Source organism: Cupressus sempervirens, chromosome 1 (assembly GCF_028749045.1).
Source record: "Cupressus sempervirens isolate cs-2001-9-10 chromosome 1, ASM2874904v1, whole genome shotgun sequence".
Taxonomy (NCBI): Eukaryota; Viridiplantae; Streptophyta; class Pinopsida; order Cupressales; family Cupressaceae; genus Cupressus; species Cupressus sempervirens.
In genome coordinates this window covers 798,803,032-798,829,537 of record NC_143118.1, presented here as the reverse complement: position 1 = coordinate 798,829,537, position 26,506 = coordinate 798,803,032, and the positions used below count along the sequence as shown (strand labels likewise).

Sequence of the window (26,506 nt, the reverse complement as noted above, 5' to 3'; positions counted from 1 at the left end):
TGCTATTTTTGGGTTGCCTATTAAGGAACCAAATTTGATCAATATTACTTTTGTGGTATGAGACACAATTGTGATTTGTGAGTTTTGGGAAGGTAGTCTAGGTGCATGTATATAAGAGTGGCTTGCAGTAAGGGTTGGGGCCCAAAGTGACTGCCAGGGTAATTCATTTTAAGTTGTGTAACAAGTGATAACATAGTAATTAAAAATATTGCCTCACCCATGCCTTGAGATAAATTAAAAAGACAAGTTAATGATTTTTCTTCATCCATGCCTTGAGTGCTTGTATAGGCTAAGGATGAGAATAAGATGATACCTTGAGAGGTATGGCTAGTTTCCTCATCTTCACGAGAGGGTATTCTGTTTCTGCATAAAGTGACTAGGGGTTGGGGTCTTGAGAGATTACTAGGGCAACCTTAGAGTTGACTCATTTGATGACACTTCATAGTATGTAGCCTGAGTCTCCTTCATGATTTTCTTTTTATTTGTCTCTGACGGTGTATTTATTGGTGTACTTTTTGGATGTTACTTTTGATAGTGTATTTATTGCGAGTTATTATTTATTGATTAGATGTCAATTATCATTAACAATTGACTTTTATTGATGAATGTCAATTATTCATTTGTGGTATTTTTATTGTTGGAGTTAGTGATTGACAATTTTCTTTTTATTGATGAGAATTGTTATCAATTGGATATTGTGCTTGTGACACTTTCCATTGATATGAAGGTTGTTATCTATTGGATATTGTGCCTATGACACTTTCCATTGATTTGGAGGTGGTTATATCTTTTTGGTTTTGATATTTGATTTGTATTGGGTATTGTTTCTTGATATTGGTATGTGATGTTGGTTTAGATGAGCATCTTTTTGACTTTGGTTATCTTTTCTTTATCAACAATTTGTGTTACCCTTGAGGTAGATTTGGCTATTAGGATCCCTTGCATGTGATTGTTCTATGATTTGATTATCTGTGTGTGGATCGTACATTATCTCTCCTACACAATGGGAGTGAGAGTGCGATTAGATGACCATGTAGTCAGGAGATAGTGACTTCTTACCATTAGGTTCCCCACAAATTGACATATGTTGGATGTTCGTGGATGCACTTGTACCATTATCATCCTTATTCCTATCTTGTAGACTTCTATTTTAGGTGCTCTATATATATTATCATGTATCTTATATTTTGTTGTACTTGTATTTATTATTGCATACTTGTAACATGTGCAGTGGATGATCTTATTTGAATATACTTTATCATATCACTTGGTTTTATGTATGTGTATACAAGATTATGTATGTGTTTATTCATTTTATGATTACAAACATTGTAATTGAGACTTAAACATATTAATAAAACTTTCTTAAATGCGACTCAATGCAATATGATTACAAACATTGTAATTGAGACTTAAACATATTAATAAAACTTTCTTAAATGCAACTCAATGCAAAGGAACCCTTCATGAATGAAATATGTATTGTAATTGCATGCGTACTTGTATATTGCTTCCACATTATTATTTTATTATTGGTAAATGACTTGGTTTTATGTATGTGTATACAAGATTATGTATGTGTTTATTCATTTTATGATTACAAACATTGTAATTGAGACTTAAACATATTAATAAAACTTTCTTAAATGCGACTCAATGCAATATGATTACAAACATTGTAATTGAGACTTAAACATATTAATAAAACTTTCTTAAATGCAACTCAATGCAAAGGAACCCTTCATGAATGAAATATGTATTGTAATTGCATGCGTACTTGTATATTGCTTCCACATTATTATTTTTTTATTGGTAAATGACTTGGTTTTATGTATGTGTATACAAGATTATGTATGTGTTTATTCATTTTATGATTACAAACATTGTAATTGAGACTTAAACATATTAATAAAACTTTCTTAAATGCGACTCAATTCAATATGATTACAAACATTGCAATTGAGACTTAAGCATATTAATAAAACTTTTTAAAATGCGACTCAATGCAAAGGAACCCTTCATGAATGAAATATGTATTGTAATTGCATGCGTACTTGTATATTGCTTCCACATTATTATTTTTTATTGGTACATGACCAAAGCCTAGAGATTAATTTTTTTTTGTAATTAATTATTTTTGTGTTAAGCAAATTTGAACCCAAGACCTCCCACATGAGAGGCTCACAAGTTACCATTGTGTTGTAGGCTTTTGCTTATATTGCTTCCACATTGTTACTTTGACGTTGTTTAAATTAAAAAAAAAAGGTTTAGTAAACTTGTATCATATTGGGTTTATTTCTTTTGGATTTCCCAGTGGGGTGTTACATAATGTTTAATCTTTAGGACCTTAATTACAAAGTTTCAGGACCCTTCAAAACCTCTTTTCTTAATAAAAACTAATACACTATTTTGAATTTTTAAATTATACATTATTTAATTGGATACCCAAATTTTAATTATAATAAATACTATAATATGTTTATATTATTTTTCTGACTATAAATAATTTTACAACAAATATTAGCCACTTGCACTTGTTTTAAGTAGTTATTATTCTATTTATTATTATTTATAGTAATGACTCTATGAATAACTATATATTTTTAATAATGAGGATTAATAATTCAACTATATGCAATACATTTTCATCTTTCACCTTTCATCATTAACGTTTCAAATACTACATAATTCTATCAATTATTATATTTATATTTTTAGCGAATAAATATTTTTGTTTATATAATATTATAAAAAAAATGATAATCTTACATGAATTTATTTAAAATAATTCAATAATATATGTAACTTAGTTTAATTCTTGTTTCTAATTAGTTGGTGTTAGAATACTATTAGCCAATAAAATCATAGAAAAATAAATTTGTATATTTATAAAAGTATTGAAAAAAATAATAAACTTCAATTTTTTTCATACCTATTTTAATTCTAAATGATGATTAATTGTTTTAATTAAATTATTTAAAAAATGCATACTTATCCTAATATGAATAGAGAATATTTTAAATAAATTGAATAAACAAAATATTTAATAATGTCCCTAACATCAAATAGTCTAATAGTGTATAATCAGGGGATTTTGTTTTGAGATGTTGTCATTGGCTTTGTTGCACCCAATATTGTAATAGGTGAATACTTTCTAATGTTAATGATGCTGAGTTTTCTTTCCGATTAAGGCTCTGAATGTTTTATTAATAAAATATATTAGCAATCCACTTTTGCTTTATTTAAAAAAAAAACAATACTGAAGGTGCAAAAACCAAACAATTCTATAAATAAATAAATAAATAAAACAACCACACTTTTGCCCGCATCAAACAAAGGCATTGAAGTTTACCTCGTACCGTTTTTTTAACTTTTGGAGATATGGGTATAAATTGTTAAGTTTCAGATATATCACACGGTGAAAAAGCCGTCGCTTATAACTTACAATTTGGGTTTTCAATCCCCCAAACAAATTTCTGATCACAATACCTCCGTTTTATTGAGCAAATTGAATCAGTAACATCACAAGCAAATTAAATTTGCTCTCGTCTGGACTTAGTGGGACTCGATCCGGTCATCCAATGGCGCTCAAATTTCTTAACAAGAAAGGCTGGCATACGGGCAGTCTCCGAAACATCGAAAATGTATGGAAAGCCGAACAAAAACACGAAGCAGAGCAGAAAAAGTTAGAAGAACTAAAAAAGCAGATTCAGGATGAGCGCGAACAGAGCGAGTTTCGTCAATTACAGGAACAAGCGGGTCTTGTCCCGTAAGTATTCGTATACCCATGATTTATTTTTCTATATATGTTTCATTCTTTTGGTCTGAAGCAGACTGCCAGTACTGCAGATCTCAGAAGATTATTTATCTTCTTTTAATACCAAAATTTGTCCTCTAATAATTTATCCGCATTTAATCCCACATTTTCTTCTCTTCTTTTCATGCCCTCTTTTCTTCCCAAATTACCCTTTTGCGTATAAACTGTGATGTTCCTAATTTAACGCTGACTGAATAGTTTTGTAGCTCAAATTTCTCCACCGCAGGTTAGGATTTTATGGTCCCGATTTGCCCTAATAACTGTTCACGTTTTAACGGCTGTTTCATCCTTTCCCGATTTTATTTCATCAGTCTTTTAAACTAATATGCCCTTTTTAATTAGTTTTCTAACGGCCTTTCCAACCATGATTTGCATTTTCCTATATAATTTATGTGATTTTCCTGACGATAATTCAGTATTCAGCATTACCTTTTTTGATAAGGTTTCAATTTCAAGGCCGTCAAAGCAAAATTTATGTGTCTCCGATTCCATTCTTGTTGCAATTGTGATTACTTTTTCCATTATCTGAAATTGTTTTTATTTCCTTTGTAAACCATATTTACCCATATTAAAAGTTTTATGACTACTTTGAATTTAATTATGCCTTTCCTGTTTGGATTCTAACAGTCTCCCTTGCAGATTTGGTTATATGGTACTTTCAACCACGATTTACTCATTTCTTGTTAGCTTTCTATGGCCATATTAACCTTATTCAGCTCTTTTATTGAGAACGTTTTGATGACTCTTTTTACTGTATTTTGCTTGTTTCTGGTTGGGTTTTTTAACGTGTCTTTTAACCATAATTTAATCGTCTAATTCACCCGTCAACTAGTTTTTTCATCACCCTTTCTAGCTTTAATTTGCTCTTTTTAGATTAGTTTTGTTTATGGGAGTGATGCTTTTTAAAATTCTGATATATACCTTTCTAATTAATCTGCATTCCTGATAGGTTCGTAAGGTGATCCTTATATAATTTTTCTTAACTTATTTATCTGAACTCTTGAGAGTTGTAATGGCAGTAAACAGGAGCGGTTGGAGTTTTTGTATGACTCTGGATTGGCCGTAGGAAAAGGCAGCTCTGACAGCTTCGCATTGGGTAAGCCTGGGGAACCACAGAAGATTGATACAGAAAATGAGCTGAGCAAGGTAATTTTCTGTTATATTAATTGATATTTCTTCAGTCTGATTAGGGTTTGATTTTGAAGGTGCTTATTTTGAGTGTTTGATTCAGTTATTATATATAGCTTTGCTGTTTTTTCTTTTCTATATTTTGCTGGGTGAATTGTGGGTGAGGTAGGCTTGTATAACCATCTTATGGTTTGAAAATGGGGGTTGTGGGTCATTTCCCTAATGCATACATAACTTTGCTACCATTTTGATGGATTTTCATTTATGGAGCACCTTATTGTAGTGGAGGATCAGAACCTGGGTTATTTGCTGGTCCCATTACTATTTCACCACACCTACTTAGATTTAGCCCCGTAAATTTTCAGATACAGGTGTTATGCTTTGCTAAAATGTTGGACCACTTATCTGATGGTGGTAGCTTTAGAACCCTACCTAACAATTCTGTTTCCAAGAATATTAGAAAAGTTAGGATAGCTGTTGCCCACTCTCTTTTTTGATGAAGATACCAAGAAGTGTTTCCTTCAACACAGAGATAATGTCTTGCATTTATGGTACCTCTAAAATTCATTAACCAGACATTCCTCTTAAGAGCAATTGTTTTTTTTTGATTGGTAATCTCTTTTGACAGGAGCTTTCAATTAGTGGGGACACATCTGGGGGTTCCCATCCCCTAGGTGAATCATACTATCGTTAATTTATTTGAATTTCCATAGCTTAGGCATTAACACATATTCAACTCCTAATTTTAGCACATCTATTTACCCCAGAACACACTGCTTCTAATTCACACCGTACCGAGACAACATTTCCATAGCCGGACAATGACAACCCTTATCTCTCCATAACATCTCCTTGCCCCTCCAAGGCAATTAACTGCCTCCACCTTATATCTCCGAATCGCTGAAGACTATGTACTCCATATCTTGGTGAGGCATGTATATGCATGTGGATCTGTGAATCGAGGAGGTGCGAAACACGGACAGAGGACAATTATGCTGATCATGCACTTGGGCAATCAAATCACAACAGCTGGCAGGGCAGGGCTATAGCGAGGGGAATGAACCATTAGTCACGTGGGGGCATATTAATCATCAGTACTGTTCATCGTACATGCAGGGGCAGAGAATCAAACACACAACCTGTATCAGCACAGGTTTGTAATTATACCGTTGCCCTATGGAGTCAACCCCCCCTTAAGGGCAATTTTTGATGCAACTTACTTTCTCACCTACAAATTGACCACTTTTTTGGCAAAACTAAAATCAGCTCTAATAGGAAATTCTGACTTTTTCATTTAGAACTAAGTGATTTTATTCAAGAGAAAATAGTTGAGGATATTGAGTTTTAGCCAGCTCTGATGTAACGTCTTTATTTACTAAAGCCTAGCATTGACTCTTTGCAACATGTTAAATGCAAAACCAATGATGGTATTGCTTCTCTTGTCGAGTTCTGCCTTTAGTCGATTTTCTTCACATTTTGAAATGTAATTTATTGACAAATTGATGGAATAGCTAATCTCTACATGAAATATTTTGAAAATTCGACCCTCAACTCTTCCCCTATAAAATCTCGTTGGTGGAAATGCTATGCAGATGATACCAATGTTTGTTGGCCTCATTGTCTTGATCATTTGAAACTTTTCCATTCTCACTTAAATAACGTTGTGGATTGTATTCAATTCACCAAGGAACTTGAATTTAATAAACAACTTCCTTTTTCGGACATCCTCATCATTAGGAAAAGGAAGATGGTACCTTACCTCTTCGTGTTTAATTTCTTTGTAATTTTGAGTGTTTTTCTCCTTTCAATTAGTTATACTTATCTTATTATTCTATATTTTATTAATCAATTGTTTCCTGTTTGTTTTGGTTTGTTGTTTTGCTTTTAATTTTCAGGTTTCTACTTATAGTTTTTATTTTTGATTATTATTTCAGGTTTTTTTAATAGTTTAATATAGGACTAGATTGTATTTATTTGTGCACTGTAATTATTTTCTGATTTCTCTTTTCTAGTTGGATCCTCTAGATTTATCTTTTTGTTAGCTTCTCTCTGTTGAGAACACCCTCCCTGGCCCAAACCTATTTCAAAAAAATAAATAAAACAATTGAATTTTATACCTATCGCTCACAATCTTATAAGGCTGATCTGCGTTTCAATTCTCACAAATCCTTCGTTCCCGATGATGAATTATTGCGAGTGATTCAAAATTGTTGATCATAAAAAAAGATACACAGTTTAATTCAGAAGACTATAGCTAAATTTTATGGACTGCGAAAAACTCAATCCATTTATTATATTATATGTTGATAATTATGTTTATTGTACTAAATATATTCATGTGTATCCTTAAGATATTTATGTCTTATATAAATATGTTTATAACATAAACATATTCAAATTTATGCGCAAATGTTTTTTTTCCATCTTTAGTAGCACGTTTTCAATTTTTCTATGCACTCCTTTCATTATTTATATATATATATATATTCTTTCTTTCATTCACATGCATAAATATATGCATTATACACAAGGTCTCTCTAAGAATGAATTACATTTGCAGCTTCCTTACCAACAGAAGTCTTTGCATAAATATATGAAAATTTGTATGTTTATAACTCATATGTATCTATATAAGAATATATAATTTCTATTAGTCATATGTATAAATAATAAATATACATTCATAGGGATTGAACTTTTGAAGTTATAATTGTATTTTTTACACATATAATTGTTAGGCTTATCACTGTCTTTTATTCTTGTTTTTGCATTCTCTGGCTAGTCTATTTGTCTTCCCTCAATTTCTCCACTCATAAAAAAACACAGTTGTTTCCAAAAGCAATTTTTCAAAAAAAAATCAACATTTAGGATTGGCTGTTAGGCCTGTATGTGTGTACAGCTGTGCTATATCTAATTACTTCTTATAATTTAAATGAATTTGGTTGAGTTTTAGATTAACTGATTACAAATCTTAATGTCATGAACCGTGAGGGGTTACATTGGTAAGGAACCTTCTTAACATCTTTGGTCAATTGGGCAAGTTGAATGAGTTGATTGGTTGAGTTTCAGATAAACAGAATAATCCAATTTTATGAATTGAGGAGTGTTACATACTTAAGAAACCTTTTCAACGCCTTTGGTCAAATTGAGCAACTGGAAGGGGTTGATTAGTTTAGTCTCAGATGAACAGAATGATCTTAATTTTATGAATTGTGAGGTGTTACATTGTTAAGAAGCCTTCCAAACACATTTGGTCGATTGCACAACTTGAAGGAATTGATAATAACAGATTGTCCAGAGCTGTCTGATTTTCCTGATAATTTCAGGATTTTGAAGTCTTCAAGTATCAGAGAATTATTGAGGAGAGGAGCAGAGAACTTTTCCGTTTTTTACATTAGAGAGTACATACTAGTGTAGCATGTTCACTCAATACCTAAGTTGCCGATTTGGGTGCAGATGGAGTTGTGGGTGCACAAATGTGCAATTTGTTTGGGGGGTTTTGGATGATCATCTGTTCGCTATCCTAATGCAAATCAGAAAATTGTTACAATTACAATATCAAAAATTAATTCATGGCTCAATGTTCATCAATCAAGATTCAAGATTCACTAATCAGATTCAGAATTATAGACTCTCAAGAAAATCTGCATCCCCATTATCTCCAACTTCTGCAAGTTCAAGATCATTTGAACCCACAACGGTTCCATGTGTGATAGATGCACTGTGTGTCATGCTGTTCTCATCATCTACATCTATGATCATAGTAAGATTCTCAAATGTTGCATCCAATTTGGCACACTCAGGGGCTACATCCCAAAGCTTGGCTTCCTTGTAATGATCCTTAACGTGATAAATGATGCAAGTTGGTATTAATGTAAACCAAGTCCTCAACTTCTTTTGAGCTCAACTGGTTATGCTTTAAAGGAGTTGTACTCCAATTTTGTTCACCAGTAGAGGAACTTGCAACTTGGATAGTGGTCACTAAATTAAACATAAAAATGAAAAACAAATTAAAGAATGTTAAGGATGAAATCATAGAATACATGTGGCAAACTAAAAACAAAAAACAAATTTGTGAAAGGATCTTGATGACAAGAGGTATATTCTTAAATGGTTAACCATAGAGGTACTGCCATGTGATAGCTCCCATGTTATTTTGGTCCTTTGTTGCAATTGGTCTGAGTTTTCTCCAGAAGCAAATGAGCCATATTCTGTCCTAACATTGTTGTGCATTTCATCATCTTGCAAGAGTCTTGCAAAGGCTTTGTAGCACCCATCAGCAACTTCATCTGTATATGGTGCTACTCTATTTGGCCTAGCAAGTATTTCCTTGCTATAGTACCTTGGAGATAAGTAATATGTAAGGAGGTGCAATGGGGTACTCATCTTTTCGCGACGATGATGAATGATTGTTTCCACCTTATTGTTAGGGCTTCACATTCTATGGGATCACTCTCGTATGTTTGTATGGCAAATTTTACCTTCTCTACTTGTGTCCATGCCATCATAGACATCTCCCAAACAAGGTTGATTAGTATCAACAAAGCAGAGCATGATCATATAGGCTTGGTGAATCCAATACAAATTGCACATCAGCTCACCAACAGTCATCAAAGACCAATGCCTTAACCTTTTGGGCTCTTTGTGAATTTGAAGCCACCCATATACCCCATTGGTTAGAAATAACCATTTGGCTCAATGATCCATGCACCCTGACAAGTTGTCTCGTAACAATTGCATGAGATGCAAATTAGGTAATCAAGTTGATAACAATACACCAATAAATATTAAGAAAAGTTATAAACAATTCAATAATTGAACATATCATAAAATTTATTCAAATTAAATAAATAAATAAAATTTAATAATTACAATTTACCTTCAACAACTCCAATATTTGAGTATCATTTGTGACATGTGATGGTTTGTCACACATGTGATGGTTCATTACAAACATTTGTATCTCCTCCTCCTCTTGGTGTATTTGCTTCACTCGATCTTTTTGAGTGCCAATTTATTGCATGACCAAGGGAGTGTATAGTGCATCATGTCCAAAAAATATGGTCATATTGGCCCTTAACCAAAGCACCCACACTCCTACAATTTCTAGCATTGTCTGTAATCACTTGGACCACATTCCCACTATCCACCATCTCTATGGCTTCAATGAGAATTTGGGAAATGAATTGTGAATCTTTCATTTCCCCTTCACAATCAACTGCCTTAAGAATCATTGCCCCTTTTGGGGACACTGCAATGGTTTCTTGTATGTTTGCATCCATTAGAAACAATAGAAATACCTAAAGTTTTCCAAAAAATTCTAATTGGTTGAATAGTTTTCTCTATAGAAGTCTTCTCATTTTGCAATAGAGTGGACACACCTTTTCATTCCCTGGACTTCTATAATCAGCTAGTGCCTTATTGATGGTTGCCACCATTTCCTTCCAACATGGTGATCTCACCTAGTTGGAAGGAAGACAATTGACATGAAGGCAACGTGCAATGGGCTGATCAATTAGCTCTCTTGCCTCCATTTTAAATGCAGTGTCCAGTGGACTTCTTTTGCGGGTGTTACTGCCAATATGGCAAAACAATTCCAAGTATAGTATATAATGGACTATTCATATGGACATTGATATCAATTATGATCTACAAACACTATAATACTATTGGATTACTAGAATGAGCAATACATAGGATATGGGAAATTATCGCTTTATTAATTGTACCAATCAAGTTACATACTAGTACCAATGATATCTAAAATTACCATATCATTCTATTCAATTTGCGTACTACATATAGTGCTCGGGTTGGTTGTTGGTACCAACCGGTTCGACCTTTGGTACAAATTTCTCCTAACAACTACTTTATTACTTTTTTAAGAGATTACCCTCTACAGTATCCCCCCCATGAAAAAAAAGTCGTTTCCATATGACTAACAAGCTAAAAGAGGGATGTGTAGGCATCTCTGGAGCTGAAGCTGGAATTGAAGTTGCAATCGAAGTGGTTGAGGCTGTGAGATGGGCTAATTGTTGCTTGAGTAGCTATACATCTTGTCTTGTTGCAAGTTGTTTAGTATGCACGCCTTGTAGGAGCCTTAGTGCATTCATTCAGTCTTGATTTGATGGTGTTAGCTGTTTTGTATGTGTAGTATGTTCTTCCTTAAGTTTGGCTTCCAACCTCTTGACTTGTTTTGTCAGAGTTACCCGATCACCCTTTGTTTTTGCCAATTCCCAACGAACTTTTTGTAAGTCAAAAAATTATGGCCTAAAAAGTTACTTCCATTTCAGATAAAACCGAAGCCAATGGCCCGCCTAACTATACTATTCGTGATGCTTGCCACTGTTGAGACTGTACTTTAGTCTCCTCAATAGGCCAACCTTGGTCTAGAAATGTCCTTTTAAAGTCTTCGTCGCATCCCATCCTCATAAAGTGTAAAAGGCATTCAACTTGAGAGACTATGGTAGTCATATCTGCCTCCTTAGCTCGCTGCCTGATTTCTTGTGTTGCGTTAGTTATGATTTCCAACTTGACCAAGATCCTTTTAGTGCGTTCATCACTAGGTGGGAATATGCTTCCTCCTACATCAGACTGGCTCTCTTCCTTTAAACCTGCCGAATCTACCTAAATGACTCCAATCTCCTTGTGTGGTTGTAGGTGTCCTTCTTCTAGTACAGGTAGTGTGGGCTCTCCTAGCAAATGCAGGGATGGTGGTGGTATATTTTCCACTCCCAACTAAAATTGTGCCAACAAGGTATGAGCCTCTTTGTCATGCTTCTCCGTGGTCTCCCCATCGTGCTGCTCATGCTCTTGATTTTGTGGCCTACTTACCATCTATGAGGCCGTAGCAGTGGTGATAGACGGTGCTAGAGTGGGTGTTGCCATTTCTTTGTTTTGTGGTATTGTTCTGGGTGACACCGACAACGCGATCGGCTGTCCTGTCTCTATCCCTTGAGTTGTAGGGATCCTTACTCTATGGCTTGTCACTTTAGTGCATCTCAAATCTATTGAGTTAGTACCTGATATCTTGTCTACAAGAACAAGATGAGCCATCTCCAAAAGCTGGAAGGGTGCAAAATTTGTTCGCTTGGCACCCCAATTTGCTAGAGTCAGTCCACTTTTTGCTCCTTCCTCCCCCGTGCCCTTTGTCTCTTCCTGCCTATGCCTTCCATGCCCGTACTCTTGGTGTTCGTATGACCTTCCTGGCCAGTACGATTGATGGGTGTACAACCTTCTTGACCCATACGACTGGCATTTGTATGACCTGTGCTTTCCTTAGAGGTCGTACGTGTATAGACACCACCCTTAGCCTTTTTCTTCTACACATTGCCTGTTGCTGTTGGGAGTGGTTTGTCTGCGATAACTATTCGTGAAGTTTGACACTCTTCTTCTTGCTAGCTAGATTCCTTCTCTTCTGATGATGTTTTTTCCTTTTCTTCAAGGCCTCTCGCCATGCCTGAGTTATGTGAGCTGGGTTCACCTTGTCTTGCCTTCTTGCGTGGTTCAATAGCTCCGATACTTACTTATCCTACTATAGTGTCCATATGCAACTAGTAAAACATGGTAGGCTTATATGGCTCAACCCTAGTTTCTGGAACAAAACTTCCCTAATATTCAGAGGCAACTTGTGTGTGTGATGAGGCATATAAAAAGTCTTGTGCTTCAATAGGAAAATTCCTTTATCTTATCTAAAAGTAGGTGTGCCCAGTTATAAACCTTATCCTCATATACCCCTTTCACTTGTAGAAGCATGGAAATGGCAATATCCGATGTGCGACTCCCTCTTGTTAGTTTTCTTTTGATGAAGTCGACTACACACTGCCATTCTGTTTTCTTGACAAAGGTCTTCTTGATGCCTCTATTGCTGCTCCAAACGCCGTCCCATTGTTTTTGTGTTAGATTTTCTTTGCATGCTAATTCTACTAAATGTGTTCTCTGTTCCACCATCATTTTTGGAGCTTTGGCCACTTGTTGCCCTCTGTTAGGTACTTCAAACACTTTTGTGAAGTTTTGGGGTGCATAGGAGACCGTTAAGTTTTGTTGCAATTATTTGATACAAGACTTATGGCCTTTCTTGGCATAGCCATGTACTAGGTTTTGTAGTACCGGTTCAAATTCCTTGAGATCAAAATTAGGCATGAATACATCTTATCTACCTTTGCTTTCGTCAATGAGGCCTTTATTGGATGTTGATTGTTTGTCCCTTGCTACCAATTCCTGGATTCGACTCCTTCAACTTCTTCAAAATTGATGTTTGCAACAGATACTTCTTCCATTTTCCCTCTACTCTTGTGGCTTTTACTTGCTATGGCCGTGTTGTTTCTTGTTTTGGTCTTCTTCTCTCCTCCACTTGTCTCTTCATCCTTTTCTTAAATAATGATTGCTTTAGGATTGTTGAGTTTGTGTTACTTCTTTATACCATTCTTTAAATGTATGCCACGCGATTAAGGCTATAAATAGCCACCCACGTGCCAGATTTTCTTTGTCCTACTTCCACACGCACACACACAATTCCTCCTCTTCTCGCATATGTGGCACTACCTCCTCCTTGGGCGTATGCAACATTACCTTTTGCATACGTGGCTCTACCTCCTACATACGTGGTGCCTTCTCCTCTTGCGCATGTGACCTTGGCTCCCTTGCGTACATGACGGATGAACCTCTCCCCTCTACATACGAGATTCCACAAAACTTTGGGCGTAAGTTGTTATGCGATTCTCCCCTTCCCTATGTGTATGAGGCATCTATGGTGATCGTGTATTGCCTTTACAACACCTTGTACAAACTTTATGTTTCCTTTCCCCAGAGTTATCTTTCGGTTTATGTTATGTGGAGTCTTCAAGTGGCCTCTTCCTTTTATAATCATGAGCTTGCCTTCATGGCTGACCTTCTTCCTTGATGATTTTTTAAGGAAAATTATATCTCTCGTACTTTTTTATGTCTTATTGGCTTCGCTGGTATTGTCTTTTGGGGTTTCCTTGAACCTTCCTCCTCTTACCCATGCTTTATTTTCGTCCCCTTTTCCTCTATTTTGGCAATTTCCATCATATTACAGCTTGGTTGGAACACCTCATATTCCTTTATTTGCTAGTGAAACAATCCACTAAAAGAATTTGTTTCCTCCCCTGAGCAATTCCCAAGTTTTAGGATGCCTTCCTCATCTGGTTTTATTTCTCCTTTAACTTCACACTCCCTGCCTTCTGATTCCGAGTTGGATGCAATTGTGTATTTCCTTCCTTCACTTTCGATGGACAATGTATTTTGCTGCCAATTATGGTTGACTTTGGCCAACACTGGCCACTCCCTAGTAAGGTGTCATAGCCTTTTTTCTCTAGTGTGATAACAATAAAGTCCAGAAGAAATTGTTGTGTTCCTATAATTACCTTTTGGCCCATGAGTGTACCTTAAGGTTTTATGTTGTGCTGGTCGGCTCCCACCAAATGGAATGTAGGTGGCCAAAGTGTGGGCTTGCCCAATGCTTTCCAAGTTTGTTCACGAAGTACGTTCACTCTAGACCTTCCATCTAGTATGGTGTTTGTCATCTTATTTCCCATAATTTCAATTTCCACCACAACAAGAGTTCTTCCCATTCTTATGACAAACAGTGTTGGTTTTGTAATCGTTTTACCCTCTGGTGCTTCTTCCTTTTTGTTGTTTCCTTAAACCATTCTCTCCATATTTGATGTTATCTTCTCTTTTTTTGGAGATTTCTACCTTTAATTGTGGCAATGTTTCTTGTAAGTTGACTACCCTCATTGATATGATAGCTTGCAACATCTACCTTATTATGTTGGTTTTAGATGCAGAGCGGATGGAAGGGTTTACTACCTTATGGCATTGTTCCTCTTCCAGTGCCATCCGTGCCTCCTTCAACTATTCCTTCTTTGTTTGAGGATTAGGGTATGAATCTTTTTTGGCTCGTAGACGAGTGACGACCATTAGTTGTTCTTTCGGTTTTGTGACTTCCAACATGTTCATTGCCTCTTGCTTAGGACAATCCATGTCTTCATGGTTTCCTGGTCCACACTACTTACATGGCTTGTTCCCTGTACCTTTTTGATTGTATCATTGTTCCTCTTCCAGTGCCATCCGTGCCTCCTTCAGCTATTCCTTCTTTGTTTGAGGATTAGGGTATGAATCTTTTTTGGCTCGTAGACGAGTGACGACCATTAGTTGTTCTTTCGGTTTTGTGACTTCCAACATGTTCATTGCCTCTTGCTTAGGACAATCCATGTCTTCATGGTTTCCTAGTCCACACTACTTACATGGCTTGTTCCCTCTACCTTTTTGATTGTGTCACATGAATTTCCCCCATTTGTTACATCTTCGACACTAGATCATTGGGTGGCCCTTCTTGTCATACTGGATACGACTGCATGGTGTGTTGGTGTTACTATTGCCTCCTCGTCTCGTGTTCCGGTATCCTCTAGGAGTGGCATCAAAATTTGTGTTCCTTGGAGGGCTAAATTGCTCTCCGTCAAAAGTACTAGTGCGCTTTGTACTTTCAAGTTTTACAAGCATTCTTTAAGGGAATGTCCTGCTACGTGATAGATGTCGCAAAATAGGTTCTTTGGGCAATTTGTCTTTGTGTACCCTTCGCTCCGACACTCCGTACACCATGGTTCCTTGCTTCCCTTAACTTTCTTCTCTCCTTTAGTTTCCTTCATTATTTGCATCGTATCCTTGCAAAGTGCTTGAATGGTTTTTGATTCATCCTTGCTTTTCTCCTAGCTGCTGTCATTGCAAGTTGTTTTCTTGCTGCTAGATGTTTTATTCTCACTCTCAATATCCATAAGTTTGTCACATGCCTTTTTATAGGTGGATGGAGGTACCACCTTCATTTTCTTTTGGGTGGAGGGATTCAATCCCTCTATAAACCACCTTTTTTCAGTCCGTCGGCTGGTTTATTCTCTAGCTTCTCTATTAGTTCCTTCAATCTCTGGTGGTATACCCACCCACTTTCACTCTTTACTTGGCAAGCGTTATATATTCCCGATACCACCTCATCATCATCCCTTAGCAATTTGAATTCTGCCTCAAAAGCTTTTCTAAGTGCGTCCCATGTGGCCTTTTCTGTATCAGCCAGATCTGTGTACCAGTCAGTTGTGACTCCACACAAGGTGCTAGGAAAGGCTTTCACCCAATAATTTTCTTTCACTCGTCCTCTTGCCTCCCAAATCGTCACACATGTCTTACAGGGACAAACTATGGAATAGAATGTAAGAATTGGAAGTTCCAGAAGAATACAGGGCTGCTGTCTATAAGCTTTATGAATAGGTTAAAGTAAAAATCAAAACTAAAGAGGGCATGTTAGAATGCTTCGGGAGCAATGTGGGGGTCAAATAGGGATGTCCGTTATCTCTTACCTTGTTTGGCCTATATATTGATAAGTTGGAGGAGTGGCTAAACAAAGCCAATGGAGAAGGAATCAGACTATTTGATTATGTGATTAGATCGCTTCTTTATGCAGATGACTTTATCCTCATTGCTAAAACTGCCCATGGGTCGAGGGAACATTTGAGTAATTTAGAAACCTTTTGCACCAAGGTAGGGATGGAAGTCAATGCCTCTAAGACTAAGATCATGCTCTTTAACTTAAAGAAAAAAAGCAGCAAATTACTTTCATATTTAAGGACAACATGTTAGAAACTGTGGAAGAATACAAGTACCTAGGGATCGATTTCCATTATCGGTTAGGTTGGGAGACATGCAGATCAAAAAGAATACAGGGGGGTTGGAAGGCCTCTTACCTTCTTCAGAACAAGTGTAGGAAAGCGGAGTTGTGTGATTGGAAGACTAGGAAAACCCTCTTTGGGCTGTGGGTGATTCCGATTGTTCTTTATGGAAGTGAGGTATGGGGGAGTAGCATATTAAAACATAAATGATGACAAATAGAAAGAATACAAAATTATTTCATTACCACTAACCTCAAAGTCAAGTCAACGATTCCCTAGGAGATTCTCTTGGCAGAATTAGGCATGTTCTTGGTGGAGGCCTCAACAATTATTCACTTGTTAAGCTATTTAAAAAAAGTGGGAAATATGGATACACATCATTGGCCTAGGATGGTGGTTGACGAGGAGCTAGAACGTCGAAAGAAGATGTGGAAGAAACAAAATAGCAAACAGTTCAACAAATGGAACATTGACCATCAAGAGTGGCCGGAAATCAATGTAGAGATTAAAAAATGGCTCTTAGAAAAAATAAGGACTGACATGTGGACACTCAGATAGGTAGGAAAAAAGCTTACTATGTCAAAGAATTCAACCCCACATGCAAACATGGCGATAAAGAATATTTTGGAGCTGATATCAAAAGAAAGGCTAAAATTTTAATCCCTCAATTGAGGTTTGGATCACACCATTTGAGATGTGAAATTGGTAGATGAAAGCTCCCTAAAGAAGGGTGGGAGGAAAGAATCTATAGGTTTTGCAACAAGGGGGTGGTGGAAACGGAATGACATTATGTCAAAGATTGTACCGCATATGAGGATATCCGCAACCATCACAAAGAGACCTTACGGGAACACAACATAAAAGAACTTTTTGAGGGACCAAAACTTCACAAGGTGGACATCTTGTTAACGAAGATCCACAACAAAAGGGACAGCCTAGAGAAATCTTAGCAAACTGATCAATGGGTCTTCTTTTGGTCCCTTAGACCGTTGGTCTCATGGACGTTGTTAAATATCTTTCTTTCATTTTTCTTCTTACAATGCCTTATGGGGTCTTTTGATTCCTCACCTTTAAACTAAGGAAATTTTTGTTTATTTAGTGTGTTCGGCATTTTTCTTTTATCGAATTGCTGTAGATCTTCTCCTTCTTGACTTCACTGGATCTTTCTCTCTTGTTTTTCTCCTCCTACTCTAGGAGTTTGCAGGACTTCCTTACTTCTACGCTTGTCTCCTCCGTTGGGAATGTGCAAGGCTTCTCTTCTCTTACACTCGTCTCCTCAACCTTGGTGGAAGTGGGATTCCCACCTTCAAGGGTTTATGGTCTACTATGATTGATGCCTCCGAGATAGCTAGCCTTTCTATTCCCTTTGCCGCACTATCTAGTAATTTTGCTAATTCTCCTCCTAAAATTTGTCCTCCGTCCTTGCTGAGAGTACGCTTTGGTCCTCCTACTTGCTGGGCAAGGTTGTGCAATCTCCGCCTCCTCTCCACTTGTTGATGTGCTAATAGTGCCTGCCTTACTTCCTCCTTGGTGACTTCTAATGGAGTATCCTTCTCTCGTTGTCTATCTTTATTGGGAAGGAGAGGCATTAAATGTGGAGGTAGTGGTTTCTTTTGTGTTTCCTTGTGTCCCTCGATTCCTCCACTGGGAATTTGTTCTACAGTTCTAGTATCTTTGGACTCCTCTCTGTGATTCCTTTGATGGAAATGTTGCAATGTTTGTTGCCTTCTTTGTTCTCTCAGGTCTGCTTCCTTTTGCTCTTCCACTGCTACCAGCCTCCGTGCAAGCAGTCTTGGAAGACTTCTCAAGAGATCTTGCACAACCTCGTTCACCATGAGTTCGATAGGTATCGTACCGGTGTTGATAGCCCTCTGCTTTGCCTCCCCATGGGATCTACTCATCTACTGCGTCCTCCCACACGAGTACAAGGTCTTGGGTCCACTAGTACTCCCTAGTCACTTCTTCTTCCTCAATGTCGCCATCAGTTATTTCTGTTTGTTGGTCAAATGGTCGGCCCATTACATTTCCATCTTTCTTTTGCCTGCTGTACCTTGGGTTCTACTTAGGCAACGACACCAAAAATGTTACTACCAATATGGCAGGCCAATTCCAAGTATAGTATATAATGGACTATTCATATGGACAATGATATCAATGATGATCTACAAACATTATAATACTATTGCATTACTAGAATGATTGATACACAGGATAGGGGAAATGATCTCTTTATTAATTGTACCAATCAAGTTACATACTAGTACCAATGATATCCAAAATTACCATATCATTCTATTCCATCTATGTACTGCATATAGTGTTCGGGTTGGTTACTAATACCAACTGACACGACCTTTGGTAAAAACTTCTCCTAATGCAACTTAATTACTTAATTACGAGATTACCCTCTATAGTGGGTAGTGATTTCTATTTCTATCTCTTCCTCTCCTAATACAGGTACTTGCAAGAATGAATGTTTGGAGGATCCAATTGGTTCAGTGGGTAATTGCATTTTTTTTCTTTCTGAGTGGAGGTTGATATGAACTTTGTTTTGATATTTTGACCAATTTATCAACAGCTTCTTATTCTTATATATATGAAGTTATTTGTGTATTAGACATCCCCTTCCCATCTCTGACTTTGCACATTCCTAATCTTTGGCCAACAGGGGCCATAAAATGAAGTTTGACTTGGTAATATGAGCTATTGAATGGTTTGCTTTTGTTACTTTGACAATAATTACACTTCCAAATATATGAGCCACCTCCTAAAGCTTGTTATATTCTTGTGGCATGTCTCCATAAAGGAGATCATACATCAATTTTGAAGCTATCGGCTCCTTACACTCCCACTGAACTTTGATTATTGGTGGTGTCCATTCCTGCATAATACAATCTATTTTCTTGTTATAATAAGTAGTTAATTAAATTTAAATTAGAAAAAAATTATGAACATCAAGCATACAAGTGCAAAATAATGATACAAAAGTAGATAGCTAAACTTGTTTCTTTATTTCTTCTAAATTAAATGAAGAAAAAAACTTCAAAAATTTCTTCCTAAACTTGAAATAACTCATCAAGATCTCAAAAATAATCATTAAAGGACTCAAGAATGGTATCAAATGCTTACTTTAGATGTTTAAAATTCCTTTGTGGAAGCTATTGCTCACTCCACGAATGATCCTCTTCGAAAATAATCACCTTGCCTTCTAAATGCCAAAATGGAGACTAAATGAGGAGAGAGCCTAGCTGGAAACAAAATGAGATGAAAAGTGATTGAATGATATCTTTTATGACCATTTTAGGGTTTAGAAGCAAAAAATATTAAAAAAAAAAGTCAATAAGTCATGTCTAAATGTGCTTTAAGTTTTTTTTTTTGTCAAAAACAATGCCAGATTTGATGTTGGGCATCTGGATTCCCACAGAACCTCTTGGGACTGCATCCTGGGTTCCTAGATGAGCTGGGAATGCTTATTTTTTATCCACAGGGCTTCTGGATCAGCATCCAGCTCTGCCCACCTCGGCTTCTGCCTCTGGGCATTTCCTGGTCGCATCAGTATCCTATCTTAACTCTTATATTTGGATTGCCTAGGACTGAGTCAATGGAAGCCCACTTTGCATAGATAGTACTTCTTAAGATTTCACCAGTAAACGCAAGAAGTCAAAAAATATCTTGACTTCTGTCTTTATTAACTTTTTATCTTATCTTGTGCCTGTTCAACCAATAAAAGTTTTTTCTTTCTATGTAACATATGTGCAAGCATCAAAGATTTAATATGCTTCAAAAATATCAAACCATCTGTAAGAATTTCAATATGCGAAGAGCCAAGAGTTCTCCCCTAATATGCCATAGCTGTCTATCATTTTGACTCACAAGAATTCTCCTAACTTAATATGCCATAGTTGTCTATAATTTTAGCTCATGTTTTAATTCAATTGATGAGCTAAAGGGGCTCTTTAATTAATGGTTCATAAGGCACATCAATTGCTTGAAGGTTTTGCAAATAGGGTAGCAAGCTAAGTGGGCTTGACCTTGGAGGAAAATTTCATGGTTAAGTGTGCTTGAGTTGGAGCGATACTGGGATGATGACCTCTTGGGAAGGCCCGATGCTCTACCCTTGTGAGCATCACCTAGATGGAATGAGTTCTTGTGAACCACTACTCATGAAACATGGGTCAATGAATTTGACTTGAAAATTATATAGTTATATCCTCAATCCTACAACTATCTTTAATTTGACTTAACAGTAATTTTGTTTTAAAGAACTACAATAATTGTTTCAAACATCCATCAAGAGTAGCATATCAGTCATGTATTTTCCTGTTTATCCATTTTTAACAGCAAATGCTGGCTGCAGTTGAAGTTATAGAGAAATGGAGGAAGAGATCACGGCCACTATTATTTGCCTTATCTGCTTCCAAACATGAAAAATGGCTTCCAAACACAAAACAAATAATGACAAATCTGTCAGTGACATGATATTATACATCTTAAATTCCAATACTCAAAAAATCATTGAATAGTACTTAAAACTAGGTTACATGGGTACATGTACCGACACCCCTAGGATGTGTACCCACATACCCAAGTACCCAGTAGACGTACCCATATACCAGGTACTCAGTGGAGAGCATCATAGCTAAGGATATTGACTGAGATTTGATTTTTGTTTGCGTATCAGCTTGTTGTTTATCAAGCTTAATTCAATATGAAATCAATTTGAAAATTTGATACAATACTGATTAACAGTAAACTTTATCACTGTTCAAGTCATAAGTTTATCAGTTGTGTTAATGTTCTTATAGCTTCAGTCGGATAAAACTTCAAGTGTAGAACAACTCCTTGATTAAATATTATAGATAATGTTAGTGTCTATATTAAAGATGATATCTATGACATGCAAATTGATTGATATTTCTAGTAGAATATATATATATATATATATATATATATATATATATATATATATTATATATATTAATTCATAGCAATTTTAAATTTTTTTTACCCCTATTCATACCTTATCTAACCCGATAATGTCTAGCCTATTAAAAGTGACATGTACATTGTCTGACATGTCACATCACCCTCGTCTAGGTCTGTCTGAATCCACACGTGATCGGGGAGGAGCTTTGATTGGTCTGACATGTCATTGGGCATGTCCCTTTGACTGTGTGAGTAACCTGTTTTATATGCGCAAGTATTATTAGCGCTTATCATTGTTATCTGCGTGCGTCATGATTTGTTCAACCTAACAACTTGATACGTCCATTGGGTGTAGGAATATGTGTGGGGTCACAACCCTTTAATTACATGCCATATATTATAAGAGTAAGCTCCTTTTTAAAAAGACATATCTATTATCAAATGTTATTACAAAAGAGAGATATAACTTTAGGACATTTATAGAAATATATTATAAGGAATTTTCATATTATAATAATCTGATAAAACTAACAATTTGCAATATTTCATTGTAATATGATTTATGATCTTCTTGTTTGTGTTTAAAGTTTACCTTCTCTGTTATGCATTTAAACATTTAACATATATTATTGTTACAAACATATTGCAAATCCCAAGCTGAAAATAATACATTACATTTACAAACTTATCACTGTTCTTGTTTTGAAAAACCATTGTCATGAGTCATATTCAGATATTCTATAAATATTAAGTCACATTAATAAAAATGATGTACCCAAGTACCCGTCCCCTATTTTGGAAATAGCTGTCCCCGTACTCGTACCCTAAGCACCCAAGTACCCCTGTCCCTGTGCAACCTTTATTTAAAATTATTGAAAATTGCAGTTAATGTGATTTTGTGTGGCTTGAACACATTTTATTGTAATGGCATGGGAAAAATGGTAAAAACCCATTGACTACGATTTTTACAAGAGCACACTACCTCCTATGCCAAATCAGGAGGAGACGTTTAAAAAAATTGCGAAGGAAAATGCCACACTTCACATGTATAGAATCATGCTAACTGGGTATAGGCATTTAGTTAAGGGACAGATACACTAAATAGAGGCAATCTCCAATGAGGACACAAATAAAGCAACATGGGAAGGTGAGGATCCAAATCTAAAGATGCTTGAGGACAAACAAAATGCAGGAGGGACGAACTGTAATTACCTTGATTAGAATACTAGGTTGGCTAGGTCATCTATTTGCCTTATTAAAAAAATAAAATAAAATTAATAAGTGTAACTATTAAATAATTTTATTTAGGCTGACTTACCATTTTGTAATGGCTCTTCTTAAACCAATTTTGGGGTGGTTCTTCCTCAGGCTGACTTTAGATGGCATTTTTAATATATTCATGTGCTTTGGCAAGTAAGGATATTGAAGCATTCAAGGTTCTTGCATTAAACAAATGCAGCTGAATCCCAGATGCAAATCTGCATCTTCAACATCTGGTAGGATCTAGCCCCGTCAGCATGATTATTAGTACTTTCTGTTCAATCCTTGCATGCTTTGTAAGGATTGCATAATATCCATGTTGTTTTCCAATTTGGCACTTGCTAGAGATCAGATACAAATGGGACATCAGAATAGTTCAGGACGAAGTTGGAGTGGAATTGAAAGCTATTGCTTGCACGTTCAAATGCAAGCATATCGCTGAATACACTGCTGGGCACATGGGAACTCAAGACTGCATTCCTCTGGCATACACTCCTGATTCAGTTTTGCATAGTCGGAATTCTTGCTGTGTGCTGATCAATTGGAATGTAGAGTGTATAATTCCACAATCGCCTCTCTCCTTGAGAGTTCCTGGACACTGCATGGTTATGTTTCCTGAATAGTACACTATTATATTTGATGGTATGCAAACTGGTCAATTGCTTGTAGTTGGGCGCATTTGAATTAATATTGTAAAAATGCTTAATTGAATCTGAGCGTATGGGTTTAATTTCCTAAAAAGTAGTATTTTAGTTATATTTGTTATACATGTCAGTATTGCAAACAATTTGCATCTCTTTTTTACTGCAAAATAAATTAATTTCACTTAAAAGCACCAAACTCTTTCTGAGCAATTTACAACACAAGCTTGTTGGAAGGAGTTATTGTATTCTGGATCATTAGTTATATACGTGTTCCTGGCATAAATGTATTGATGTTCTTTTCTTTATTAAATGTAGCTTGCAGCAGTTCCAGGAGCCCTTTTCACGGTAGAGAAACCTGCCTCAGCAAATGACACATGGAGGAAATTGCACTCAGACCCTTTGCTGATGATCCGTCAGAGGGAGCAAGAAGCACTTTCTCAAATCAGGAACAATCCTGTCAAAATGGAGATGATAAAAAAATCTGTATGTTCTACGTTTTCTATTTGATTGTGCATAGGATTCCTTTCTCTTTAAATTACTTTTTGACTTGGTGCTTTTTGTTAGGTTTGAGCTGCTCTTTAACTGCAATTTGGATTAGATTTGCTCAGATATGAGAATTATTGATATATAACAAATGTTGTGATGGATTCAAACAGTTAGATGTCAAAAAGCTAAGAAAGGAGGAGAAAGAAAAGAAGAAAGCAGAGAAAAAGAAGGGTAAGAAAGAGAAGCACAAAAGAGAATCTAGCAGCGACTCTGAATATGATATAGACACTACTAACAGATTGAGAAAAAGAGAGAAAAAGAAGCGTAAGAAAGAGACACAGAAAAGAGAAACAGGCAGTGACTCTGACTCTGATATGGATGCTACTACCAGGTTGAAAAAGATAAAAGTTCCCATAGATATTGTGTGTTTGAAAAATAGTGAGAAACAACAAGAAAGGAGATGTCACAAAGAAAAGCCTAGATCACCTTCAAACTATAGACAGCACAGAGCACAATCACCATCAGAGAACAGGGAAAGGCACAGATCAAGATCTCCCAATCATGGGAAAATCCTGTCCCATAGATCAAGGTATAGATCACGATCCCCTCCAGAGTATGGGGAAAGGCATAGATCAAGATCTCCCTTGGATCACGTCAAAAGTCAACATTATGCACAAAAGCATGAATCAGGATCACCTTCAGATTATGGTAGAAGGCATAGATCACCTTTGCAGAATGGTGGAAGGCACAGATCACCTTCAGGTAATGTCAGAAGGCAAAGATCACCTCTGCAGGATAGTGGCAGGCATCAGTCACCTTCAGAGTCTGGCAGGAGGCATAACTCAACTTTGCAGGATAGTGTAAGGCACAGACCACCTTTACAAGACAGTGTAAGGTATAGAGCACATTCACCTGATGGTTTGAGGAATAAATTACCTATGGAGCACAGGAATAAGATTGTACCACAGCAAAGCAGGGTAACTGACTTACACGCTAGAGGTTCAGATTCTCAATCAGCTGAGAAAATACCATCCAATGTACCTGATCATACCAAGTCTGGATCACGACCAAAGTATCAAGCAGGCAAGTTATCAGAAGAAGAAAAAGCTGCCAGGTTATGTGAGATGCAAATGGATGCAGAGTTGCATGATGAACAAAGGTGGCACCGACTGAAAAAGGCATCAGAAGCTGATGCTCGTGAAGCTGTAAAAGAAGCTAGAGGATCTGGGAAAAATTTCTTGGATGTTACTAACAAAAGTGTGTATGGTGCAGAAAAAGGAGGAAGCTCAACAATTGAGGAAAGTGTTAGGAGACGGACACACTATTTACAGGGATCTGCCAATGCTACTGAAGGCAATGCTTTTAGAAGATGAAAACTAGCTTGTAGTATGGTTTCAACTTCATTAAGCTTGAGCAAATTCTTTTGCTGGCCTGACTACTTGGATATTATTGGTGTTGTGTTCCTTAATGTATTTTTATTTAGTTATTTAAAATTTGTACAATAAATTCAAGCCATCCACAAAATTGTTTTTCTAATTAGAATATGATTTTTTTAAATGTCCACTCTTGAACTGTGAGCAAATTCTTTTGCTGGCCTGACTACTTGGATATTATTGGTGTTGTGTTCCTTAATGTATTTTAATTCATTTATTTAGAATTTGTACAATAAATTCAAGCCATCCACAAAATTGTTTTTCTAATTAGAATATGATTTTTTTAAATGTCTACTCTTCAACTGTGGTAATTGTTACTTTTCTTATCTGAAAGGCTTATAACCACAATCTACAAATTCCAGGATTTGGATGAGTTCTTACCCCAAGGGGAGTATGCCCAGCACATTGTTCAATTTTGAGCCATTTCTCTCTGTAGAAGATGAAGTGGGTTTCTTCTGTAGAATATAGAGTTCAATTTTGTGTAGAATATAGAGTCGATTCTCTTATGTATAGAGTTAAAAGTTAAGGAGAGCAATCCCAATGGACAAAAGTGATGCGACATGCATCACTTCTAAGTTATCCTCCACATAGATAGAGGAGGTAGAGAATTTTCTAGTTTCATCTGAAATAAATTGCATGTTCCAATCGCTAAATGTTGGGTCTGCTGTACTTGATAAGCTGTAAAGTTTTTTGATTGAGAATATTAGTATATACATATTGCAGATGAAGCAAATAAATTAAGTCTCAAATATAATTTGGATGTGCTCTTGCTGAATTAAATAGCCCGAGTCATGGACTCTGGCTATTCCCTACGAAAGCCTCAATGATTACTCAATTATAGTTTTGAGTATTATCACGAGTTTATGGTGGTTGATTATAACTTTCATTCATTATATCAATGGTATTTGGTTGTAGACAAAACGTTGTGTGCAATTTTGTAATATCAGTGGTATTTGGATGTAGACAAAACATATTTTGTAGTCAGTTCATACTTAACACTAAGTGTGCAGCTAATTTAGCTAGAGAAATGATAGTTGCTAGACGAATTTAAAAGCTGTGAACAGAAACTGCAAAGCTGCGAATTTCAGGAGGTTCTGAACAAAGTTGCGATGCTGTAAGAGGCCGTGCACTGAA

General features: G+C 36.2%; 1 protein-coding gene across 1 annotated transcript; it reads left to right on the top strand.

The window, feature by feature from the left end:
• Nucleotides 1-3,408: 3,408 nt before the first annotated feature.
• On the top strand, nt 3,409-25,496 carry LOC149580291 (uncharacterized). Its single transcript, XM_089790226.1, has 4 exons — nt 3,409-3,769; nt 4,837-4,963; nt 23,769-23,936; nt 24,110-25,496. The coding sequence occupies exons 1-4, from the start codon at nt 3,582-3,584 to the stop codon at nt 25,310-25,312; spliced, it is 1,686 nt and encodes a 561-aa protein (XP_089646352.1). The 5' UTR covers nt 3,409-3,581; the 3' UTR covers nt 25,313-25,496.
• Nucleotides 25,497-26,506: the final 1,010 nt, after the last annotated feature.

Bases quoted from the DNA above. Each gene is read 5' to 3' on its own strand.
- LOC149580291 (XM_089790226.1), top strand. From the start codon at position 3,582: ATGGCGCTCAAATTTCTTAACAAGAAAGGCTGGCATACGGGCAGTCTC. The intron at 3,770-4,836 runs GTAAGTATTCGT...TTGTAATGGCAG, and splicing joins GAACAAGCGGGTCTTGTCCC to TAAACAGGAGCGGTTGGAGT. The intron at 4,964-23,768 runs GTAATTTTCTGT...TATTAAATGTAG, and splicing joins CAGAAAATGAGCTGAGCAAG to CTTGCAGCAGTTCCAGGAGC.